At 41.1% G+C, this 24,216-nt stretch overlaps 1 protein-coding gene across 2 annotated transcripts in view; it reads right to left on the reverse strand.

The window, feature by feature from the left end:
- The window catches only part of mtmr4 (myotubularin related protein 4), a 38,485-nt gene that overhangs the window by 11,815 nt on the left and 2,454 nt on the right, over positions 1–24,216 (reverse strand). The window contains exons 1-4 of one of the 2 annotated variants that reach the window (XM_061085460.1): positions 23,711–23,819; positions 22,575–22,675; positions 7,367–7,456; positions 1,946–2,062 (exon numbers count right to left, since the gene is read on the reverse strand). In XM_061085460.1, the coding sequence (XP_060941443.1) occupies positions 1,946–2,062; positions 7,367–7,456; positions 22,575–22,577 (210 nt within the window). In that variant the 5' untranslated portion in view covers positions 22,578–22,675; positions 23,711–23,819. Of the gene's footprint in view, positions 1–1,945; positions 2,063–7,366; positions 7,457–22,574; positions 22,676–23,710; positions 23,820–24,216 lie in introns of those variants that run through there. The other variant, XM_061085461.1, reaches the window with a different exon arrangement.

Raw genomic sequence — 24,216 nt, forward strand, 5'->3', positions numbered from 1 at the left:
CTTCTACGCTTTATTTATATATTCATATAGTGCTTTTTTATTCCAGTCACACACTGGTGCATAGCCATCAGGGGCAATTTAGGGTGCAAGATCTTGCCCAAGGACATTGCGAAAAGCGGAATTGAGGAGACAGGGATTGTCTACTCCGCTACTCTTTGTGGATTGACATATTAAGAAAGCACTGTCCAGATTTACAGAATCACCCATGCAGCTTAACCTTCTGACCAATATTTACAACTTCACAAGCTCCAGTGTGTGGGATTTAGAGAGATCTATCAGCAGAACTATGAATTATAATATTTGTAATTCTGCTTTCATTGGTGTATAATTATCAGAAACTAAGAACTTTTGTGTTTTCATTACGTTGGAATGAGTCATTTATACCTACAATGGGAGCTAGTCCTATTCCAGATGCTGCTATGATAGACTGTTGTCTCTCTACGGTAGCCCCGAATGGACAAACATAACACTGGATCTAGATGTTTTTTTTTAATGATTATATATTACTTAAAGGCAACCATAGGTTCTCTTACATGCTTGGAAAAGGTTGGTTGGATGAGGGGTATTTGGTTGTTTGTAATATGCAATTTCAGCACAAGGTGTCACTAAATCCAATACACTGAACCTTCAAGTAATAAGGTGCCAATGTGCAAACTACAGAATGAGAGAATAACTATTATTTAACGTCATATGGCTGAAAACATTGCCTGTTTTTCTATGTTTCAAGGTCAGCCAACATTCTGCACTCCAATCATTTACCAGGAGCTTTCATGGAAAATTATTGTAATAAGTCCAGTGTAACCACTCCGTTGAATGTAAATTACAATTTGTCCTTAGAGCGCTGTAATCGTGTGGAGTGAAGAAGCGCTGAATGACTAAGCTGTCTAGACTGTAGCAGAGGGTGGTGTTTTATCATATGGTACTCACAGATATCTCATTGTCCACACCTGGGTAGGTCTAAAACACAATGACACCATGGAGCACACACATACACACAAACAGAGAGGGAAAGAAGGAGGGAGGGAAGACAAAAGACAGAAGGAAATGGAAAAACTATTAAAACAAAAACACTTGGGAGACAAAGGGAAATGAAGAGTTAAAATAAAAGAAAAACATCAAAGAGAATGAAAGATAACCGGGTGGATCACGCAGTGAGCTACTTGCAGCACATGACCAAACCAATTGGAAATCATGGAGAGAAAGACAAACATGAACAGGAGCAAAGGGCATGAAAACAGCTTAGAAGTAAGGGATGAGTGGTGAAGGGGTTGGTTGGGGGGTTCTGGGTGAGAGGTGTTGGCCTGTTGGCATTCATACAGAGTTCATTCTGTGCAGCTGGGGTCAAGTAAGGACTCTGCCTCGGAAGAAATCAGTTTTAGGTTGTGCTGCCTAAACTCAATGCATTAATCAAACTTTTCTCTGATAAAGTAACTCCAGGTTAGTTGTCTACTTTCTCCTACTCATTAACCCAATGTCATCTTTTCCACAAGGATTCAGCTTCTGGATTAAATTGCAGGGATTTGGGAAGGAGAGGGAATTTCTCTGCCAGTAAATGCAAACAATTGGCCCATTTGTCTTTGAGTAAGGTCTGACGTCAGTAGGAGCAAGCTGGTGGACATGAGTGCCAGTAGGGGGCGGTTCTTTGGAGCCTCGTTGTCACATTAAACCTCTCCTGCCTAAAGATCAGAACGCAACTCCTGAGCTAGAAAGTGGTACAAACAACGTCACGCCAACTGTGCTGGGGTACCTCATTTAGAAACATATAGGTTCATTCGCTTTGCTTGTACAATTATGTGTTTATTAAAAAATAATATGCAGAAAAGGGCAAAAAGCCTCCAACCTAAACATTAAAACCTCCTCTCGCCTGCTGTTGGCTTCTGAGGTGGCTAAACATGGCAGCAGTAGGGACACTTGTGAAAGTTGAGTGTCTTTGCTGTGAACTCACATTGATGACAGAGTCTTTGAACTTGATGTGCAGCCTGTAGTTAGAAATGGCAATGACGGCTTCATCAGCACGGCCGAGATATTCCACCCCTTCCCCCTGAAGAACTGGGAATGGCACCTGGAGAGACACAAAAAACATTTTGTTTTATTGTATTCAAAAGTTAATTCTGCACCACAAAACATTGCACCAACAGCTTCTTCTTTATACATATGTGTCTGATACTATGTTTATGTGTGTGTCAGTATCTCAGCATGAGTGAGGGAGAAAAAGAGGAAATGGAGCGAGCAGAGTCAGGAGGGACTGAATGAATAATATGCACAGCTATGAGGAAAGGCCTGGAAAGTTTTGACAAACGAATCGACGTATGGACACGCAGATGCAAAACTATAGCGGGTCAGAGACGTCAGTTTATAAGGCGGTCCTTCATATCTGGCCACGGATACATTTGCGTTCACACAGAAAATAATGTGGGCCATATGAGTCTCAGACGACCTCTGATTGTGGTTTGAGTAATCTGATCTCTAGACGCATGTTAGGCTTCAGCAAGTACAATCATAGGACATGAATGTTTGGTCCAACCTTCATGACAATAAATCCAAAATCTGTTGAGGCGACCAAATCCCAAACATCAAACTAACTGAGATGCCAGATCAAAAGTCTGGGATCACCAAAGGCAGGAGGATTCATCATCATGGAACCATGATTATCATCTACGTACCAGTAGCACTAGAGGAACGGTCAGGGGACCACAAAAGGCACCATGAATAGTTGTGGACCAACAAACTCGCTGTTGGACTGACCGCACTGGATGTCATTGAAACCCCTTTTAGCGACACTGCTGGTATACCTAAAAAAAACATTGTAACTACTCCACAGATTAGCATTGGGATGCTTGAAAAGGTAATTCTTAATGTTTACTTAGATTATTCATTTTTTTATTTGAAATAAAAAATGTGCTGATTTAAGACCGCATTTTACTCAGGCAAGGACCAGAACAGCTGCTTTGTTGAAAGACTAAATTAAGCACTGATCCATTTTTGGACTCAAGAGTCTTTTAATAGGAAAAGAAGGTTCTGTGGAAACGTTCTGGTAATGTTATTTGAACGCAAGAATCATACTGGCAGCAGCATAAAACATTTTCAAACAATACCCAGGCCAGCACTTAACATAATGACTGCTGTGCCATTACTGAGATGATAAAAATTGGGAAACGTGAGAAATTGTGTGCATGTGTCGATGTCCAATTAGCACATCGTAGTTTTACAGAAGGACCATTGTGAGTGCAAAGGGCTTGTTGGTGAGCCTGAATGAGCAGGCAGACAAGAGGCAGCCAGGACTGGGAGGGAGACTGTCTCCACCAGTGCTGACAGTACACCGAGGGATCCCAAACTGTCAATTAACATTCTTACTCCAATTTTTATTGTGGGCCCAGGCTTTGGCTCCAACAAGACCCCTGCATTAAGATAATTGGTTCCCTTCCTAAATTAAAAGAACACATTTTTCTGTTAATTCTGAGACATTATATTATATTTAAAAGCCAACCACGTGGTTGAGATGCACAACTACAGTTGCCAGCTTCTAAACAATCCTGAAAATGTAGGCATCAAATAAATTTTAACACTCACCACTCTGGTAAAAGTTGTTGCACTGACTAGTCTAGCTAAATTTTCAACTGATTTAAAAGGAATGGATTCATTGAGCTTTGATATTTTATGAATGCTGCTAATCAGGGAGATTTATAGGTTGTATGTAGGTTTAGTTAGGTAAGTTGTTTTTTGAAACACTTTTTTTAAATCTTTTTTGTTGGAATCTTCTTCACGTCCTAATAGCATAAATAAACACATCCGGAGTCTTCATAAGTCAAAGAGACATACACCTCTGAAGTAGAGAAGATGGTCAGAAGTTAGCGAGATGAGAGGGCCGATGGGAGGAGGTGGGTTGTATTGACTGCATTTTTTCCAAAGTGCTCATGCTAACTTTTCCAGAATTACCAACCCCGTCTTTAATATACAATGTTGAGGCTTAGTTAGCAGATTATATATTATCACTCAAACATCACTTTTTCCATCTGAAAAATTTGAATTGTGTTATGCACATTCATTCCTTACTTAGGTGATCTCTTCACACTTGAGTTTCTCTTAGTCACTGCTGCTTAACCATGAAGATTATCACTGGGGACCACACACTGCGACCCAGCTCTCTTGTTTAGTTGCTGGTAGTGATGTTGCTTAGAGACAACATTACCTCATCCTACATCAGCATGCATTGCTGAGTCACGAAGAGGAGGACCCACTGGTGCATGTTAAAAGGGGCCATGCAGCCAGGCAGATGGGGGATTATGGTCTGATGCCAGGAATCAGTCTCACTTGAAACAGCATTAGCCAACATGGTTAAAAGCACCAACTTTGTTAGTGCACTTTGTTAGTGACTTTGTTTTTACCACTTGAGATAGGAGAAAATAAATTAAATAAATCAAAACTATTCAATTTTTGAAATTTAAATGCAACATTGTTGACTGGCAAGAGGTCAAAAGCCACCAGTACATTAGATTGTTGATGCCTCCTGGTCCAGAAGGCTCAAACAAAAAAAAACACCTTGACATTTATCACTGCATTTGCTGTTGCTCATCTTGGACTGAGAATGTGTGCGTGCGCCCGGACAGGAAGCATACCAAGGGAAAGAGTACAGTTTAAGTTGGGAAATGGGGCACGTAGTATCCGCACTTAGACACCATCAAAGCCAAATATCGGCAGCGGTCCCTCTGGCACCGTGTGCTTGGACTTCATAAAAGTGGAATATTTAAAATGCAACAGCTGTAACTCAATCGACTTCAAATCTACAGGTGCAAATGCGAACCTGAAAACCCTGAAGCTGTTGACTGTGACAGAAAAAGCTGTACACATATTTTATCAACATGTCAAAGGAGAACAAAAACTGAAAAGCCCAATAATTTTTGCAGAAGTAGTCAGTTTGTATAAGAGGCTGCCTTATGAGCAGCAGAAATGGCGGCAATGAGAATGAGCAACTGAGCCTGCATGCTGCTTTGCCGTGGAACAGACCGAACACGTCCTGCAGAGACTGCCATAGTTAACATGCTGTACAGACCGGGAGCTGCATTAAACAAGCTGTGCTCCAAAAGTAGTAGCATGAATCACCGGCAGCCAGCAAGTGCAGCAGAAGATACTGTGTCACGTTTCCCCTGCGAAGCCTTCAGCGGCAGCATCATAGAGAAAAGGAGAGGGGAGGGGGAGCTGAGAGACCCATGAATAACACTCTGACTTGTGAGTCGTGACTTCCGGTTCAAGCAGCCTCTCTGTGAGGACATGCACATGTGCAAATTCACACACAACTCTGAGCATGCACCATGGCTTGCACGCAGTAACTTGCCTGCAGGAAAGCTGTGGTAAGAAACATCAGCTGTCAGTAAAACTATCATGGGATCGCACATAGAAAAAAAAGAGACAACGTGTGCATGTGTGAATGCAGGGGGGGGTGGGTGGGTTACAAGTGAGCAGAAACAGAAGACATAGCAAGTTGACTACAACGACAACAATTACTAAGTATTTAGTAGAGATTATTTTGCCTTTGGGCTCCTTAAAATGCCGCCTCATTAAGTCTGTTAGACACCGTGATACAGATCCCTCCCAGTTTTCTGACGCTGCTTCTCTGGAAATGAAGAAATCTACCATGACCGTTGACACACAAAATTAATCATAAAAGAGATAAACGCCTTTGAAAAGGTTGGTACACTCTGTAAGGTCGTTGCAACCCAAACGGATACAGGCTTAGAATGACAACCAGAAAAGAAGAAACAAAGGATAGTGACCCCAGGCTGGGCAACCCCACCCTTCCCTTTTTCCGGTTCTCTCCAGACATATGATGCTCAGCTCCATTAACCAGCAGACAGCCAGAGCACAATCTCAAAACCATGGAGGCCACAGACCAAGTAGCCCATCACAATTTTGCTACTGGTGTCTTCACCGTGGAACAGACTTACAATCCATCTCACTTCACTGACCGAAATGCTTTTTAGCATCCCCGTTCTTTATCTGTTGCTGTGACTCTGCTTCTTTAGTAGGGGCAGTGTATTTCTCAAACGGAAACAAACCTATAATGTAAAATAATCTTTGCTGATCTTAAATGCCCTGACAAACTTTCATTTTACGTATTGAAAACATGTAAATAAAAATCGGGCAATCTACAGCTATAAACAAGTTAAATTTAAGACTTTTTATGACCATTCAACACCACTTAAAATTTAATTAAAGACCAAACCTGCAATGGAATAAACACCAAAAATGAAAACATATGAATGTCCATTAGATTCCGCTGCCAGTGGCGTAAATTTGAAATACTTTTGACTCATCACTAGTACTCGTCATAACCAAGTCAATTATTGGTAAACTGGAATTTCCCAATGTTGAGAAACTATCTAGCAGGCTGGCTAGAAAGGCCTTAGCCTAACACATAAACTTAAAGACACAGAGCATGCAGAAACTTATAATTCTCGTTTTTTTTTCGTTGGCACAGTAGAGAAATGTTGTGTGGATATGCCTAAAAAATGAAGACTGTTCCAAACTGAATTCAAGACAATTTAAGATTTTTTAAGGACCTCTGGCCACCCTGAGAGACACAATATTCATCAAAGAAGTTGTTAAAAAGGGGGTTCAACATAAGAAATAGCCACTAATAGTTTTGTATGGGTGTTGGCATTTATGCTCAGTTAATGCAGCTTGTTGGTTGAAATACATCTACATGTATGTTTACATATCAAGCATGTAGTTATATAATTTTTTTGGAGTTTATCTGTTGATGCAATCTAGACATATTAATGCGTTCTTATTTCTACGGTTTAAATGGCGAAAAAAAGCAATCTGGACAACTTTAAATACTCTGGGTTCTTCAGTTATGTAGCATGCAGCTTTTCATTTTCCTGTATTTTTGAGAGCCACACATGTGAAAAGGAAGATTACTACAGAAAGGCGTGAATAATACCTTCATAATTTTTTTAATTCCTGCTTTCATAACTTTCCCTCTGATTATGGTAAGGCTTTGTATATATATGCTGTGTCTATTGGCCGATAATACTGAAGACAATTTGTTCCATTTATGACGCCTTATCTGTGCAGAGTTGGGGTAGAATGTTAGACTCCACCAACTTGCCTAATTCACTTTTTCCAATGTCAAATACTGATAAAGCAAAACGATGACAAAGTTGTTCTCCTCTAGGCCAATGATTTTATCTCTCCTTCGGTGTCTGGCTTCAATCTTGCCAACTGCCATGACTCTTGCAGTAATTACTTGGCAGTCGCAAGGCATTACCAGACCCTACCAAGCTTCATCAAGGTGTTTCAGAGGAATGCTCTGATGGCACTTCTGGATCTAGGGCTGATTCATCTACTGATTTACAGTTCATCTCACCTGTAGGCTGTCATCCTCCTTCACCAGCTCCTTCTGGGGGAACAGGTCCTTGGCCTTGATGTACTCCAGACTGGGAGGCCCCTCTTCACCCTGTCGGACGCAAACACAACGCAGAGAAATATTTCAGTTATTATGTAGGTTGACACAACAGGATGGAAACACCACATAAATCTACATTAGAAAAATCTAAACACACAAACCCCTGAGCTAATATAGTTTGATGATAGCAGGTCGGACCACAAGGGAGAATACTGAGAAGGCTTATGCAAAGAAGTTCACATTGTGCTGAGCATTAATCAGGGTGGTAAGATACATGCCCGGTGGAATTTCACAACCTCCATCAGCTAACTCACAGACATCACGTAGCAGATTAAATATTGACTACAGGAGATCCAAAATTCTCTTTAAATAGGGATAGGCGACCTTGTGTAAGGTCAAAGAAACAAGCTATTTCAAAATGTTAACTACTTGATCTTAAACAGCATTTTCATGATTGATAGATAATATTGCAACAGGATATATTTATATTCTCTTTGCTTTGGCACTGTGCAAGAGGTTATTGCATATGTAAATGACGAAATGACTGAACTTGGCACCGGATAGCTGTATCCTTTGTGGATAAAAACGTGTAGACTAGTGACTGGGTGTTACAGTCTTGAAAAAACGCAGTACTGGGAGTATTTCGCACACATGACCAGTTTTTCACGAGGCTCGGGTAGGGCTGGGCGATATGGCCAAAAATCATTAAGAGAAAAACATTTATATCAGTCGATATTTATTACAATAAAATAAATAAAGGACCTAGTTTAGCTTCTGAGGTAAGGTTGTGGTTTTAAATTCTTCTTAATGAATAGAGAATAACAAACCCTTGATAAACAGCAAAAAAATTTACAAATCCAGGGGAGCCCAAGTTTAGATATACATCACTGTGCTTATGTATCAATATATAATTGACCTTTGTTGTACTGCTATTGATGAAAAAGATACTGCGATAATTATTGATATTTTTTAATTGCCCAAAGCCCGAAGCATGGACATTGATTTCTATGGTTTAATAATTGGGATAATAAACAGGTTTAATGTATTGTTTCAAAGGTTGCTAATAAATAAAAACATCCAAATGCAACGATACCAAGTGCACACCTGTTATAATGAAAGATTGACTAATATTAGACTTCAACAACTCAAGGAGCAGCAGAGGCGAGAGGGAAATAGGAACAAAGAGGGCGGCAAAACCTGTCCTTGCAGCTAAGGGTGACCAGTGCCCTTTCATTAGGTCCCACTTCAATCACTGGAGAGAGAAAAGGGGAACAAAGTAAATTGAATGATGAAACTGAAGGACGTGCCCTATTGTTAAAAACCCCGGCACCACATAGACATTAATATCCTGATATTGAGTGACATCCTTGTTTTATTCATGACATATAATATATAAATGGGACATAAACTCTGTTCCCTATATTCAGTACACTATGTGACCCTAACTTTACTCAGGTTTCTGATCATCTGCTGTGAAATGTGCCAGCACGTCTTCAACCCCTCCATATCTAGTCCGTCTGTAATTTCTGTTGAACCCGAGATACCTCGGCATTTGGGGATGAACCCAGTTCGGTTTCTGGCTGCCTGGTCACCGATTGCTACTCTGCTGGACTTGGCTTCCCAAACCATGTGTGACCGTATGTCGATGCCAGTTCTTAATGAAAATAGATATGGAGTCGTGAAGGGGAACCAGAGGGTTGCAGAAGACCACATCCATGGACCCGGGTTGGTCTTTTTCTTATGTCCCAGAACAAAGGATACAGCAAATAATAAAATAATATAATAATAATAATAATAAGCTCCGACGTGTGATTAAACCACATGATAAGCATACCCACTGGGCTGACTGGTAACAGATGGGGATGGATCCCTACAGTGACAGCCCCTCACCTATAACTCACCAACATGTCACCATCTGATTTTCATTGTGCGGATCATTAGAAGCTGCTAAACAAAGTATAATTTATCTGCAGTTGTAGGGCTGGGCGATAAAAACAAAACGATTAATTAATTATAATTTTCTTTGATGCGAATATAACTTAAGTTAAGCTTGTACAATTATTTAAAATGTAAGGGACATGATGCATTTCTATGTCCTTTATGATAGTAAAACTAAAATCTGTGGCTAATAGGTGTATGTGGTTTTTCAAAGAAAACATGAAGACGCCACCTTGGGCTCTGTTAAAATACAACTTTTTTTATAAACAAAACAATTAATCACAAAAATACTTAGCTAAATAATAGATAGAAAAAATAATCATTAGCTGTAGCTCAAATATAAGTATAGCGAGGAAGGAGTACAGGTGCTAAGATCTTGGGGTCAGCGAAATGGAGAATAGTTTGCTGCTGCTGTCTTTGAGCTGGTGGCTTATTATGGCTATGGAGAGTGTGTATGTGTGTGTGTGTGTGTGTGTCGAGGGGGGATTAACACAGTATATCACTACACAAAGCCAGGCTAACTGCTACTTCTACAACAGTAATTGCAATAAATGGCAGTGCTGATGGCAGCCATGGTGGAAGGGTTACAGGCTGTGTTGAACTGGGATGTCCCTCCAAAGTACTTAATATGTTTGTGCTACTGCTGTGTTTCTATCTCCACAGACATACTTAAGGTGAGGGTGAGTAGGAAGCTGGTTTCTAGCATAACACAGCCACTAAAATACTGCATTTACAACAAAAATACTGGTGTATTTCTGAGAAGAATGAAACTTTGTAGTAAACTTGTCTGAAATCCCTCTGCATTGCAACACCCCTAAACTCTTGACCTATGACCCGAGTTAGCCGATGGCATCACACTGGCGAGGCAGCTGTGTATCATCAATTTGACTTATTTTTACCTGAGAATGGGCGGGCTATGACAGCGGCCATCTGTCAAAGCCATCCTGCGAGAAGGTTGGGTCATTACAGTTTGAACTCCCATGCTGTTGCCAGGCAGTCTGAACCATTTTACTTTCTTTAAGGCAATAAAGTTTACCATAGCACGCCAAAACACTGCCATAATTTACTCAAGAAGCTATCAATATAGTGTTATAGTATAACACACACACACACACACACACACACACACACACACACACACACACACACACACACACACACACACACACACACACACACACACACACACACACACACACACACACACACACACACACACACACACACACACACACACACACACACACACACACACACACACACACACACACATCTTAGATCCATTACATCTTGTTCTCTACTACCTGGTAGATACTTGGCATCTTTTACACACTTCTCTTATAAAGCACTCCTGACGTTGCACTCCTCAGAGGTCTGCTAGAACATAGTGTACTTTAAAAGGCAAAACTCAGCTGACTAAAAGATGAGTGTATATTGTACTGCTCCATAAATCCAGTAAGACAGTCTACAAACAGACTAACGTATATAGATGTTTTAGTGTTAAACATCAGGAAGAAGATATTCCCAATTGTTTACCAGACAAGTTTATATGACAGAGGATGTCAGGTAGAGTATAACAAGTACAGACGTCAGTGTGGCAGTGTTCTGAGGAAGCCTTGTAGCATCGAAAGCTGGTAACCTTGATATTTGAGCCTCGCATGGCAGATAACACAGAAACAAGTCGGGGCTTAAAAAGTCTGTCATTACATTTGCAAACATACACAAGTGGTGAAGCACGTCTGTTTTCAGATTTTTGGTTCATTTCACGGTGTCCACAATCAGCTTACAGGAGATTATAAAGAAGAGAGAAATGCTCTCACTTCCAACCGACCCGTAAAGATGGAGCACAGCTTGTCCTGCGCGACACGTTTTTTGCTTTGTCACTGCTGTGAGCCCGCGCACCCTCCCCCACCTCTGTCCAACCAGCAATCAAAAAGCCGGAGCTGACAGGCATGCGCACACACATGCATACATCTCTATGCATATATCAAATACAGCATAAATGTCACAGTTGATGGCACATAGTGTTTTGATAACGTGTATCGCCATATCAGTGACAGTATTGGACAGCAGCTGAGTAGACAGCTCTCACATAGCTGATAAACAGTGTGCATGTGGATGTAAAAACATCCAGGCCTCAGTTTTTCATGCACTAAAATAAAGTTTTCAACATTCTGGTGAAAACGTGTGTGAATGGAGAAGCGAATAAAGTAGATGGCAGGACAACACAAAGGTAGAAAAGGTGGAGAGATTGAAAAAAGACACTGGCACAGTCTTCATGGATAAGTGTCTGGTTGCCATGGATACAACAACCTCTTTTTGCAGCCAGAGTCCCTTTCTCTCCAAAGCTTCAGGAAATAATTTACTGTCCTTACTCACCAGATTATTTAATCTCACTGCAGCTTTGTCCTAGAGTTGTGCAGATTAGAGAATCACTAGATGATGCAGAGGTGACCTCCTAAATTTGCCAGCTTATACGTCTGCTTTTATGTGTCCAGTTATTTACTGGGTGGTGCAGAGTAAAAATAAGGACAAGGAAACAGAGGAGGCAAGGACAGGGCAGAATGAAAGATGAAAAACAACTCTTCTCAGAGTCAAGTTAGGCAGGGCAGTTTAGGTAATCAGTCAAGATCAAAGCTGGCCGAGTATGACGGAACTCTTTGAATGCATTTATTTCTGCCTGCTCTCTTTCCAACTTAATATTTCATAGACCACCGCGTGGTAAATGATCAGTTCCATTTTAGGCTGAACTTCGAGAGTTGAGGACAGGGTCGAGGTTTTCTACAAGTAAGCAGAATTCAGACAAAACATTCATATGCTGAGGTATGAGAAAACAGTATTCAAGGGATAGTTCACCCACAAATGGTAATTCACTCATTATTTACTCACCCCTATGCCAATGGAGGGGTAGGTGAAGTGTTTGAGTCCACAAAACCCTTCTGAAGTTTTCAGGGGCAATATTTAACTTGAAACACTAAAAGTCCACCAGAAGTGGCTAAGCTAGCGGACGATAGCATTTCCAATGGTCCCTGAATGCGCCTCTTCGGAAGATATCAGCAGAGATTTAATGATGCAAATGGGGCAGTTTTGAGTCGAATATGAATGTCAGGGCTTGCGGACACTTGGATGACACCACACGAGCAGTATGGAGGCATGTTGTGTTTTTTTTACGTCTGAAGATAGTTCACTAATATCGTCAAGTTGTAGGGGATTCGGCTGCTACACTGATTGCCCCTGAAGCTCCAGAAGTGTTTTGTGGACTCAAACACTTCACCCACCCTTCCATTGGCTTAGGGGTGAGTAACGAGTGAATTATCATTTTTGGATGAAAAGTGCCACCTCATCACCACTTTTCCCTTTAAAACTCTTCTCAGTATTAAAATCCAAACTGCTGTCATTTTGCTGCCTTTATTCCTCCGTCACGATAACTCCCTTTATGTCGTAACACACTGAATGTGTCACCTACTAAGTACTTCTAAAGGGTGTTACTGCCTTGATGTCATGCAGAGTGGTGAAGCCCACTCAGCTTCACATGTGTGGCTGAAGCACATCCCCCCCGAAAAAAAAGCTTTTGGCTGTACTTGCACTCTTGATTCATTTAGCTGGTGGGTACAATAGAATCGGAGTCATGGAAAAATCTTACCCAATTCAATTAAGCTTTTTATAGTTCCATTTAGTTCAGACAACATATCACAGAGGGAGATAAATATGATATATTAGAACACTATCTGAAGATCTTTTTTGCTGCAGCTGGATCACAACAATAGTGACGGTGATGAAAACTTGGCAGAATGCTGCAGCCCTCTTCCACATGAGAAGACTGACAGAGCTGTGGTCCACTTAAGTTAACAGAGGGCCTGGATACTAAATTATACAGACTCTGATGCAGAAGAGGAACTGCCAACTCAGCTGCACTACAGACATAATAAAACGGAGATCATAAATTGTGTAGCGACTGACCAAGTCTGGTCACAGATAAAGAAGAAGAGGAACCGACTGAACCAACATGGCTCTCTGGAAGAACTGTGATGGAAACGCATGTCAAGGTTTCCTTATATTACTAACATCTATTGTTTTTAAAGATAGCAACATAACATTCAAAACAAATCTCTCAGTCAACATAGTGGGTTCTATTCTGTGACCTGAATATGTATAATGTCTGTTGCAAGGCTTAGTGGTCAAAGATGGGAATAAACAACCCGTTCCAGTTGAGGACCACAATCCAAATTGTCTGAAGCATCAATTATCACACGCCCCTATATGCTTACTACTTTTCAATAGTTTTTTCCCATGGGTACAATTGCATTAAATAATCTCTAATCCCATCGATGAAGGCTTGTTTTTCAGAGCTGGATGGCTCCAAATGTTCACTATGCAAGTTTGGTAATCCTCACCCTGTCACAGTGGCTGTCAATGTTTACAACTTTGATGATTGGATGAATCTGTCTGGTCACAAAAGGTTTTGTTAAGTTGATGTCTCGCTAACTTCACTGGATAATGTGTCTCCTCATGGTCCGACTGTGTTTTGCCTGCAAGTCACATCCTGTATTATCCTGTGACTTTATGCCCGACGAAAATGAAATAAAACAAGTGATAAGGTTTGCTTAACGCCAACAGCCATTTTTCTTTATGAGCAGCAGCTCGTTAAAGATAACCATGTTGCACGTGGACATGTGTCCATATGCACATGCTTGAAATGAAACTCGTGCCACCATAAATCGATCTGGGGATAAGTCAAGATGATAACAGGCTTAAAACAAGACAATGATATAGTATCTCAGTTTAAGTTTAGTTTTTGGCCCTGGTCTATTTCCATTGTAGAGTATGAATGATATGAACTATGAACTCTCTATGATAAAGTAGTTCTGGGTGCCAAAAGAGAATACTCAGTTTGTTAAGACACACAAGTGATATTTTTATGTTTTTTAATTGGTACGTTACATTGATTTCTTCATTAATGTGTCATTAACATTTTGGTTTAGAAAGAAACTGATGCTTAGGGGTGAATTTTGTCATAGGCTAAATGTTATTAGCACACATGCTCCTTAACATATTTCACAGATAGCAAGCATCTATTCTTTGGTTTCTTTTTGGTGAGGTGTCTGATGTAAAATGGTAGTGAGGGTTATGATGATAATACCACGCTTGAAAGATAGTCATATTAAAGATGTTCATATCAAACTCAGCAGTATCCTCATAAAAAAAGAATGGCTAGTTGTTTCATTGCAGGCCACAAAGAGAAGCAGGACATTTTGTGTAGTCTTTCAGTATCTTGTGCCATATCAGTATAAAATTATATCTCAGTTTTATCAGACAAACTAGTCACTCGTCTGGTTCATCAGTGACAACAAGGTTCCTTACAAAGTCTCCTTCTGAAATAAGTTTAAGCTCCTTAGCTTATAGCTCATAGCCTTTGTAGCATTGTCTCTGTCAGAATGTGGTCTGGTGAATGCTGCATGTTTGGTGCACAAACTCTGCCAAACAGAGTTAACTTCATCCAAGAGCATTTGTTTTTTCAACTCATCCAGTTAAGCTGAAGGTTTCCAGTTGTAATGATGTTCCAGATTGACATTTGTTATCACTGTGAGCAATCCAAACAAAACAGACACTTGCTTGTCCTCATCATTCTTCCATTTCTCTCGGAATACATGACATTTCACGGCTACTTTTATTGACAGTAACCATGATGCTTCACCCTGACAGTGAGCTGACAGGCATACAGCCAGGAGGGACCACCCTTAAGGACACGTCTGTCAACCAGCTTTTTTGTATTTCTGGATTGCTGTTATGCATTTATGAATTGCCTTGCAGGCATTATATGGCTCCGAAGACAGATGGTCCTTATCCCTGCCCTACCATGTACAGCCCAGTACCATAGCTACTACTCAATGCAGGTAGATCACTGCAGTGAACACACTTCACTACAACAGTGAGTGCACAGTGTTCTCACTCAGCAGCAGACGCTGTACATGTCCTACTCCTGATAGGCCCTTCTCTCCACCTGCCAATCAATGTACTGACGCGTCACAGCACTTCATACAACACAGTAAAGTAATGACGGCAATAATGTAGCTTTTCATCATCACATGTATGAGAGGACTCTGAGGAAATTAAATGTTCTGTATGTGGAGTCTGTGCTGGTTATTTAATAACCGCAGCGATCACGTGTGTCGACCATACCCCTACGCCCCCCCATCACCCACTGATTGGCAGGCAAACACACTCTAGCCAAGGTAGAGAGGGGAGCAATTTAATACACACCAATCAGAAACCAGGGTAACACAAAAAAAAAGAAAATAATCACAAAAAAAGCTTGACTTACAAAGCAGTTGAGCATGGAGCAGGACACCCTTCCTACGACTCTCATGTCGAGGAGAGGCAGGGCTGTGCCAGAATGACACGCAGCCTATGGAGCAGCAGCACGACCAGAGCACGAGGAGCCGGCATAACCATTCTTCTCCTCGCCGGAGCCTCTCCACCCCTCGTCCACTCCGAACCCTCTAGCTGCCACCCCTCTCCTCCTCCTGACCACCTTTTGCACGTTTCCCCTTCTCAAGAGGTGCTATGGGACAACACGCTGGTCCCAGCTCTCATTCAGGAACTCTCCCCACCCCCCACCCCCCTACCACTCCCAGCGAGAGGAGAGAGAGAGAGCACACTGGTGTCTGAAGACAGCCCCTGTTGCACTGCTGAGAGAAGGATAATCCAAGGTGCAAACGCGAGCCGCAGTCCACCTGATCAGCCGATCTAGGACTAAAGGGGAAAGCAAAAGTGATGAAATGGCGCAGATGCTCCTTCTTAACTGTAGGGAGTGGATGAGGGGAAACTGCGAGAAGGGAAAGCAGGAGAAAAAGGAAGAGAGAGGGGACTGCCTGATGATAAGCTCCACCCCCTGCATGCGCATCTACTTCCCTCTCTCACATTCACATGCTCGCACACATTTCTTACCGTCTCCCTCTCATCCCTTACTCCTCCCCCACTCCCTCCTTGTTCACCCTTCACCGACATCTCCTCATGAATATGCCTCTCCCTCAGCAATGAGGTAGTAAAGCTTAGAGCGTACCGTTAGCAACCAGAGGATGCTCTGACTGCCATGCACGGTCCATCTGACATCAAACGCAGCCCACTGAAGCAATTGCCCAAGTACACACTGTGTGCTTATAGCTGTGTGTACAAGGTATGCTGAGCACAAAAACACAGCCTGGAGCAAATTCAGCCCTACAGACAGAGAGCAGAGGAATACTCCATCCAGAGGTTGGACGGTAACCCATCACAAACCGTTGCACTGGATGCAGCTGATCTAGTGCAGGAGGATATTACGTTGCAGAGGACAGATGAGGGAGGGTGCTGAGGAGAATGACTCTATGCGGAAATCTCTGATGACACAGCAAATACAGACAAACTCATCTTCAGTGTCTTCTTGGCACCGTCCGGCATAAATGCAGTACATATTTGAAATGCTAAGTCCTATGCTTGAAATCTGAGATGGTCACTGCATGTACACAGTGTGTACATCGTCCTGTATACGATGGTGTGACATGCAGCCCCTCCCCCTCTTGCCCCTATCTCTTAGCTGATGGAGTCGTGACAGCCACTCGTGGGTATGACCCCATATTATGTAACACGTTTAACGTAGTAGAGACAGCACGGACTGGGTACAGAATACAGCAATTTTAGAATGGGATTAATTGTACTAAGGTCCCATTACCATTGTTGGGTGGGGGGTGAGGGGATTTAATTTTAATTATAGACATACTTTTTAATGTCTGCCTGTGCTTGCAATTTCATCTCTGTCTATAAAAAGGGTCGGACTGATAAAGAATTTGATAATGAGATACTATACCTATACTGCACCTTCCCCTATAACGTTTCATTGGAAAATGTCCAGAGAAATGTGTAAAATCACAAAGGAACAAAATTATCCCAAATGTAGCATCTTCTTTATATCCGTTTTGCCTTTATTACTGAAAATATGATACCCTGTAAAACCTGTATGTGCAAGCCATCAAATGACAATTCACTTTTATGCTGGATTAAAAAAACGCAGAGATCATGGAAACTTCAGAATGGATGAATTTTGCACATCACGTATTCGGATAAATCACAGTTTTCTTTTCATTCGACCTCACCGCTTCAACATATTGCTATTTATCTTGTTTCAGTTTCAGAATGAATTTGCTCAGCTGCAGTCATACAACTTTCCAGTGTTCAAATGTGCAACTTTTATAGCCTCCATCAATACATGATTACTAATCATTTCATTGTTACTTTATTGTAAACATCACACTTTACAAAAACTATGATTATTTTATGCAGACTGAACTCTTACATATTACGACGATGTCTATATTTCATAAAAGAGATCCTTATGTTGCAGGATTAATGATAAATTACACTCAAATGCATGATGACTTTAACTTAATAATAAACAAGCTCGTGCATCTGCTGCTATAAAAAGCACTTCCATTAATCAAGCAGAAGTTGAGTGAGAATCATTTTAATGTCACATAAAAAACCTCAGAGTTGTTAAATTGATATTCTTCTGGTGGTGACAGGTTGACACATAAGGCACATGGTGAAATTAAGTGAAATGGAGCATTAAGTATTACAGCGAAGCCCAAACACATTAGCTTAGCAACAATGAGCCTTACAAATATGTTTCTGTTTGTCATTATTGAAACATTGTATTGAGATTGTGTTTCATCAGCTTTATTTGTTGTTTTTATAATCACATTACTCAAACTTGTTTTTAAATGGAACATTATATGCATGAACAGTCTTGCCAAATATACCTGTTTTTACACTTGATCTCAGTGTAAACCTGTATATGCAGTTTGATATTCTTTCAGGTTTTTTTCCTGTATTCAAAAATAATCTTTGATTTAAGCACAGCTTTCATGTCTTTTTACCATTTTTCAGTAGTCGTCCATAAAAAAGTATACATCATATATACAGTATCTGTATGTATGGTGCGTGGGTCCACAGTCCAAACACTGGGCTTTCAATTCCTCCTTCCTGCCTACCCAGCAGAGCCCCACCCAAACCAGCTGCAAAAGTGAGCACCAGATTTGGCCTCCTGTGTCTTACATTTTATTTTAGGAAAGGAGGGCAGCGTTTCACCAACACAGTGTCAGCCTACATGTTAACACACAGCTTTAGAAGTAGGATATGAATAAGAAATAGGAATGGTCTATAATTCTACTCGTATTTATCCTCATCTTTAATGTTTCTGAAAATGCTGCAATGATTGCAGCACAGAGGCCACATATGTTTAGTCATTTTATAACAGTTATCTGGGGCGAACTGAGCCATTAGCTTGAAGAAGCTGAGTGCTGAATGATGCATTAAGAGCATTAAAACGCGGGCTGTCCAATATTTCTTAACTCACAATTGATTAGCTGCAAGGTGACCATTAAAAAGTTGTACATCAGAACATCTCCAACATATGGTATGCTCTGATTAAAAGACACACAAAGTACCCTGAAAAAAACACATTACCAGGAAAAGGGAACCAGACAAAGACAGCCTGACCTCAGGAACCAGAGTAAGGTCAAACAGTACTAGAAGCCAGAGATACAGTCAAATCATTAAAGACAACCTGGAACGAAACACAGGTGACTTAATCGTTATGTAAGAAGGTGACATCATATTGGGCAGTGACACAAAAAACAATTTTTGCATGTTGTTGGTGGCACTACGAAATTCTCTTGCTAGTGCTGCACAGCACCTACAAGGTAGTATTACAGTGTATTGTGGGTACCGAGAGTAGTGTAAACCAATCCCATTGTCCTCATTTCTATGCTCGCATTATCCTGCTAACAAGATCGCAGCATGAGTGGACAACAGAATGAACTCAATACTTCCCAGTTTGTTTCAGCGAAGAAGCTGAAGGCTGAGAAGCAATTGAACACTGCTTCACACAAGATAGGATTAAAAGGATCATATTACCCGTGGAACAAACTGCAGGAGCAAATGTCTGACAAGCCAAACTGAGAAAATGACCCTTAGATCAACAGCAGCTAAGGACAGGTAGACGTATAATTACCTGTGGCCAGTGGCCACAGGGCGACTTTAAAAAGGACCAGCTAATGGAGCTGCACATCTTACAAAACAATAGACATGTTAAATGGACAGCAATATAGCAGTACTGAAAATCGATCAATCATAGACTAACTTCAAATATGGGGTTTTTCTGATCCGTGGTGATTGAAGTAGTCTACAGTGTGTCCTGAGTGTGGCCATGCTCTATAAGTTCCTTACCACACCCAAAATGCAATATGCTAAACATAAGGATGGGTCAGTCAAAAGATGCATTTTACTGTCAACTCAAACAAAACTTCAACACAGGACTAGCCAAGGTCCACGTCCTCACTCCATGTGCATCAGTGGGCACATCATTTGTTCTTTAGTTCCGCCATTAATCAGGCCCATAGCTTGACCATGTGTCTCAAAAAAAGTCAGAGCTGGGCATGCGGCCATGGTGGCATTCTGTGGACCCAGCTCACAAGAACCTCGGAACACACGTCCTCTAGTTACACTTCCTATTTCTGTCCCATAAAAGCTCATTAGTTTCAAGAGGAATTTGTCGCTGCTTCCCGTCTATTAGAGCTTGAGTACATTTGCTCTGGGTTCAGAAAGAAAGAGCAAACAGACAGAACATATCTTGGATATTCTATGCTAGAATTACAGAATAATATGCATTTAAAACCTAATTTGAGAAGCTTCACATGGCTACACAGATCATAATCTTTGGCAAATGGAGCACTTTGGTCAAATATTTGTGAGACACTGATCAAGTCACTGTAATGGCTGACGACAATTGCTAGGAGAGTTGTGAACTGAAAATACCACATCTCTCAAATTATATTTTCTATGTTACAGTATAATTCCAGTAGAACCTTCTGGCCTTCAACAGCGGTAATGATTAGAAAAACTATACACTTGTCTCACAAATAAATTAAACAAAATGCAACTGGCAACTGGAAGGTGCACAGATTTAATTAATGGACAAGTTACACCACACAACAAATATATGTCATCATTGTTTAGCCTCAGAAGTGAACAGTCTTCGACTTCCACTAGAGGGCAGATATCTATCCATTAACTCCTGTCGGACACTCAAGTCAAGGTAGTCTCGCGAGTTGTACTTAAACTTGTACTTAAAAACCATCAGCAAAAAAGAGAGCTGTTTCAGAGACGTGTGGCAAGAAGCTGCATCACACATGTAACATCTGTTCCCTCTACAGAGCACCGTCCTGAATAAAACAATCTTTTACCCTGCTGCGTAAACTACTTATGAAATGTAGAGAGATTCTGACTGGGGAAAGCCCATTTTCACCAAAACTGGGCTCAACTACAGGAATTTTGGCCAATTTAAGTCGGATTCAAGGTTCTGCCAAGGCTACCAAGGCTAACGTCAGCTAGCATGTTAATGTTGACAGATATTAATAAGTGGCAGTTAAAATCTCACCTGAAGAATAGGTAACCTGCATTGAGCACATCTCTCTGACCACTTTCTCATCCAGACTCTTTTAGCATTCTGCTTTTACATTAGAGGATGTTGTCGCTTCATGCAACTCTCCATTTAATAATACTAGTGAAATCCTATTTATGTGATGGGTTATTATTTTCTAATATTTAAGAATATAGGGAAGAGTATTTCTGAATTTTCTCCTTAATTATTATAATAACTAGGGCTACATTGTAGCAGTGACGGGCCCGGGCATTTCGAAGCCTGTTGCGGTTAGTGGAGAGAGCGATCAATGACCAAGCGAACGTCTCCGCATTGCATGCGTTTTGCGCACTGCGGCAAGGATAAACGCTTCACTTCCTGCATCTGTCAGGCACCGCTGCACCACGCTCACTAATCACGCATTACCGTCCACCCCATCAAGTTAGACCCCATAGTGAAAACTTTATCTAAATCGAATTTAGTTTTAAAACGAGGCTTACCTCCTTTTGGCAGTAGGTGGTGCTATCGCTATCACTATACATTACTAATAGATCTGTTCAGGTCAAAAACGCTCTTTTCTCTCTTCAGATAGTATAAATCTTACATCTTGTCATCTAAGACATCAAAGGATTCTAACATCACTGACACTGTGACATTAAAGCAAACTGACAACAAATAATTATTTGAGCTCTATATTGTAAAGCAGCCAAGAGTAGTTCATCAAACTTTAAAACATGTCACTTCCTGTAGCCAGCAGGTGGCGCTGTAATGATGAGTCAATATTGATATGGATCTGATCAGGGCGGGACTGTGAATGTGTGAATGAGGTTTGAGGCTGAAAGAACAATGCACAGAGGAGTTATAATAAATCCCTTTTTTGGCAAAACATTAAACTGTCACACCATATGAAATCATATATACCCAGGTAGTTTATATCTCGATCTTGTTGAGATGACATTCACAGAAGTTGAAGTTGATCTAATTAAAGCTCAAGGACAAGTTCATCAGACTTATTTGTTTGCCATGAAAAGACAAATGTCCCCATCGATTTTTGTACATGTCGGCCAATCTTAGTGCCGGGGCTTCCCTGTAGGGGGCGCTAGTCAGTTATTTTGTCACACCCATTCCTTAAAACCATATAAATATCTTCAGGGGGGTGCTATTGTAACACAAATGTATTTTGAGGGAGACTGAAGCATGCACACTGAAGTTACAGCAATTTCGTGTTTAACGGCGAATTGATGAACTGTTGCTGTTTATGAACTAAGAGCACAGACTGAAGGGGAAGCTGTGATTGAAGGTTTGTTTTTTGTTATTTCTGACAAAATAATGAGACATGTACACTTCCATGCCCAAAAGAGGGCAGGTGTTGAGCTTATCTGTTTAAGAGCAACTGCACACATTTTCACAATGACTGAAAATGTGAGTCCTGCAGTGTTTTTTTTTTTTATTTGATATGTGATAGATACATATATATATACTACTGTATGTAGAGGAACATCTGCTGTGGTAAATGAGAATATTGTTTAAAATAATATGGAATCCTAAACTGCACTGTGGGGAGTTGAAACAGTGCCAAAAGATTACTAACTGTATCCTATTGTTAAGCATATAGCAACACTAGGCACTTGGTTAAGGCTGGTAACAGTATTGTGCCATTTCCCTGTGTGAGAGTTAAGAAATCCCAAATCGCCATTTCACCTTCATAAAGCAACTAGTTTAATATCAACCACAAATCTGCAAACTACAATCCCCACCCAAGTAGTGTGATTGGCTCACCATGCTGCCAGCCCGTGCTGTAGACAGTTGGTCTGGGTGCTCCTCTTCAGATCCCGCCCTCTCCTCCCGTCTACTGGGCTCTGCTGTGCCAGCGATGGCTCCTGCCAAGATAAAGACACACTACCTTTAGACATTGGGTGTGTATAGTGCGGGGGTGTTTGAGGGAGTGTGCGTGATTGTGAAAAATGGCAGGATTTCAAATCTGCTTGTTGTTAAGTACAGCATGCACAGTGAATGCTGGCACTAAAATAATGTGTAATGTACTTTCCCCTTTAATAGAACTGACCACATTCCCAGCAGCTCTCGGAGGAATGTTGGGGTATACATAGTGATGGTTAGACTGGCTGGGACAAGAAGTACTCTCGACAAATCAGGTCAAGTCAATGTAAACACTCCACACATGCAGCGCTGCAGACAGACATGCATGCACAAGCAGGAAGTCTGTTGCCACATAGCAAACCTTGGAGTGGATCACCTGACATGACCCGATGGGAGAAACTCCGATTTAGGGGAAACACAAACTCTACATTCCCGATCAGCTTATCGGCAGCCAATAAGATACCAGCAGGAGACGCATGTATAATAGATGCAAACTCCGCAACTCTTTTTACACACTCAGCACACCACGTCCTGATCCGCTTCAGACAGGACCAAGTGTTTCTGAAATTCATTCCAACACTGAATAGAAGCTTTATCACAATGGCTGCTCACATTATAAAGCAACAAGTCTAAATACTCAATAAAAGATGGTGAAACACGGAGCAGCCTGAAACCAAACACCTAATGAAATAACTAACTACGGTATGAAAAAGCAACACAAAACATGCACTGCCTTCTCTTCCTGTGTGCACGCAAGCTCTGTCAGGAGGGAGTGGCGTTTACTACAAAGACTGTGACAAATACACACAGGCAGCTAGACTAAACAGAGATATAATGTTCACTCCCTTGTGTTTATACTGAGTATACTGCAAAACATCGCTTCCAAGGAAATGGATTGAAAATCTCAATGTGCAGTGCTGTCATCTCACTTCCCCCACTGTTTATTTCAGACACACCCCCTTTTGCACACAGTCTCACAAAAAGAAAAGGAAAACTATTACTCTGAAAATAATATTTTCCACGTAACCTTCTCTTACCTGTGCAAAGTGGTGAATCAAACTTTGTGTTGAAACTTCTCTCTCAGTTTAAGCTTGAACAAAAGCTCAATGCCTTGCGGTAGTGCTAGTCTCCTCTACCGAACACATACTGGTTGTAATCCACTGCATGACATACCTCCCTCCCTCCCTCTCTCCCTCCCTGGCTCCGTCTCTATTGCTTACTCTGTTTCCCTCCCACTCTGTAAGTGCCAGGCTTCTCAAAGTGAAAGGGGCCATACTACAGGGCACGGACATTTCACCCACCTACAATAAACTAATGACTCATTTTATCAAAAGGGGATGGTTCGATTTCTTACCAGTCATAAATAAATAAATCTCCCCGTCCAGAAAGAAACCAGCAATGATTGTTTACAAAAAAGGTTAAAGGTTACACTCAAAGCAAGGAGACAAAGTGTAGTGAAAAGATAATAATTGGATTTGAATAACCTTTAATTACCAAGTTACACATTTAGCGGAGAAACAATCTAGTTTACAGTAAGGAGACC

Source organism: Limanda limanda, chromosome 14 (genome assembly GCF_963576545.1).
Source record: "Limanda limanda chromosome 14, fLimLim1.1, whole genome shotgun sequence".
Taxonomy (NCBI): Eukaryota; Metazoa; Chordata; class Actinopteri; order Pleuronectiformes; family Pleuronectidae; genus Limanda; species Limanda limanda.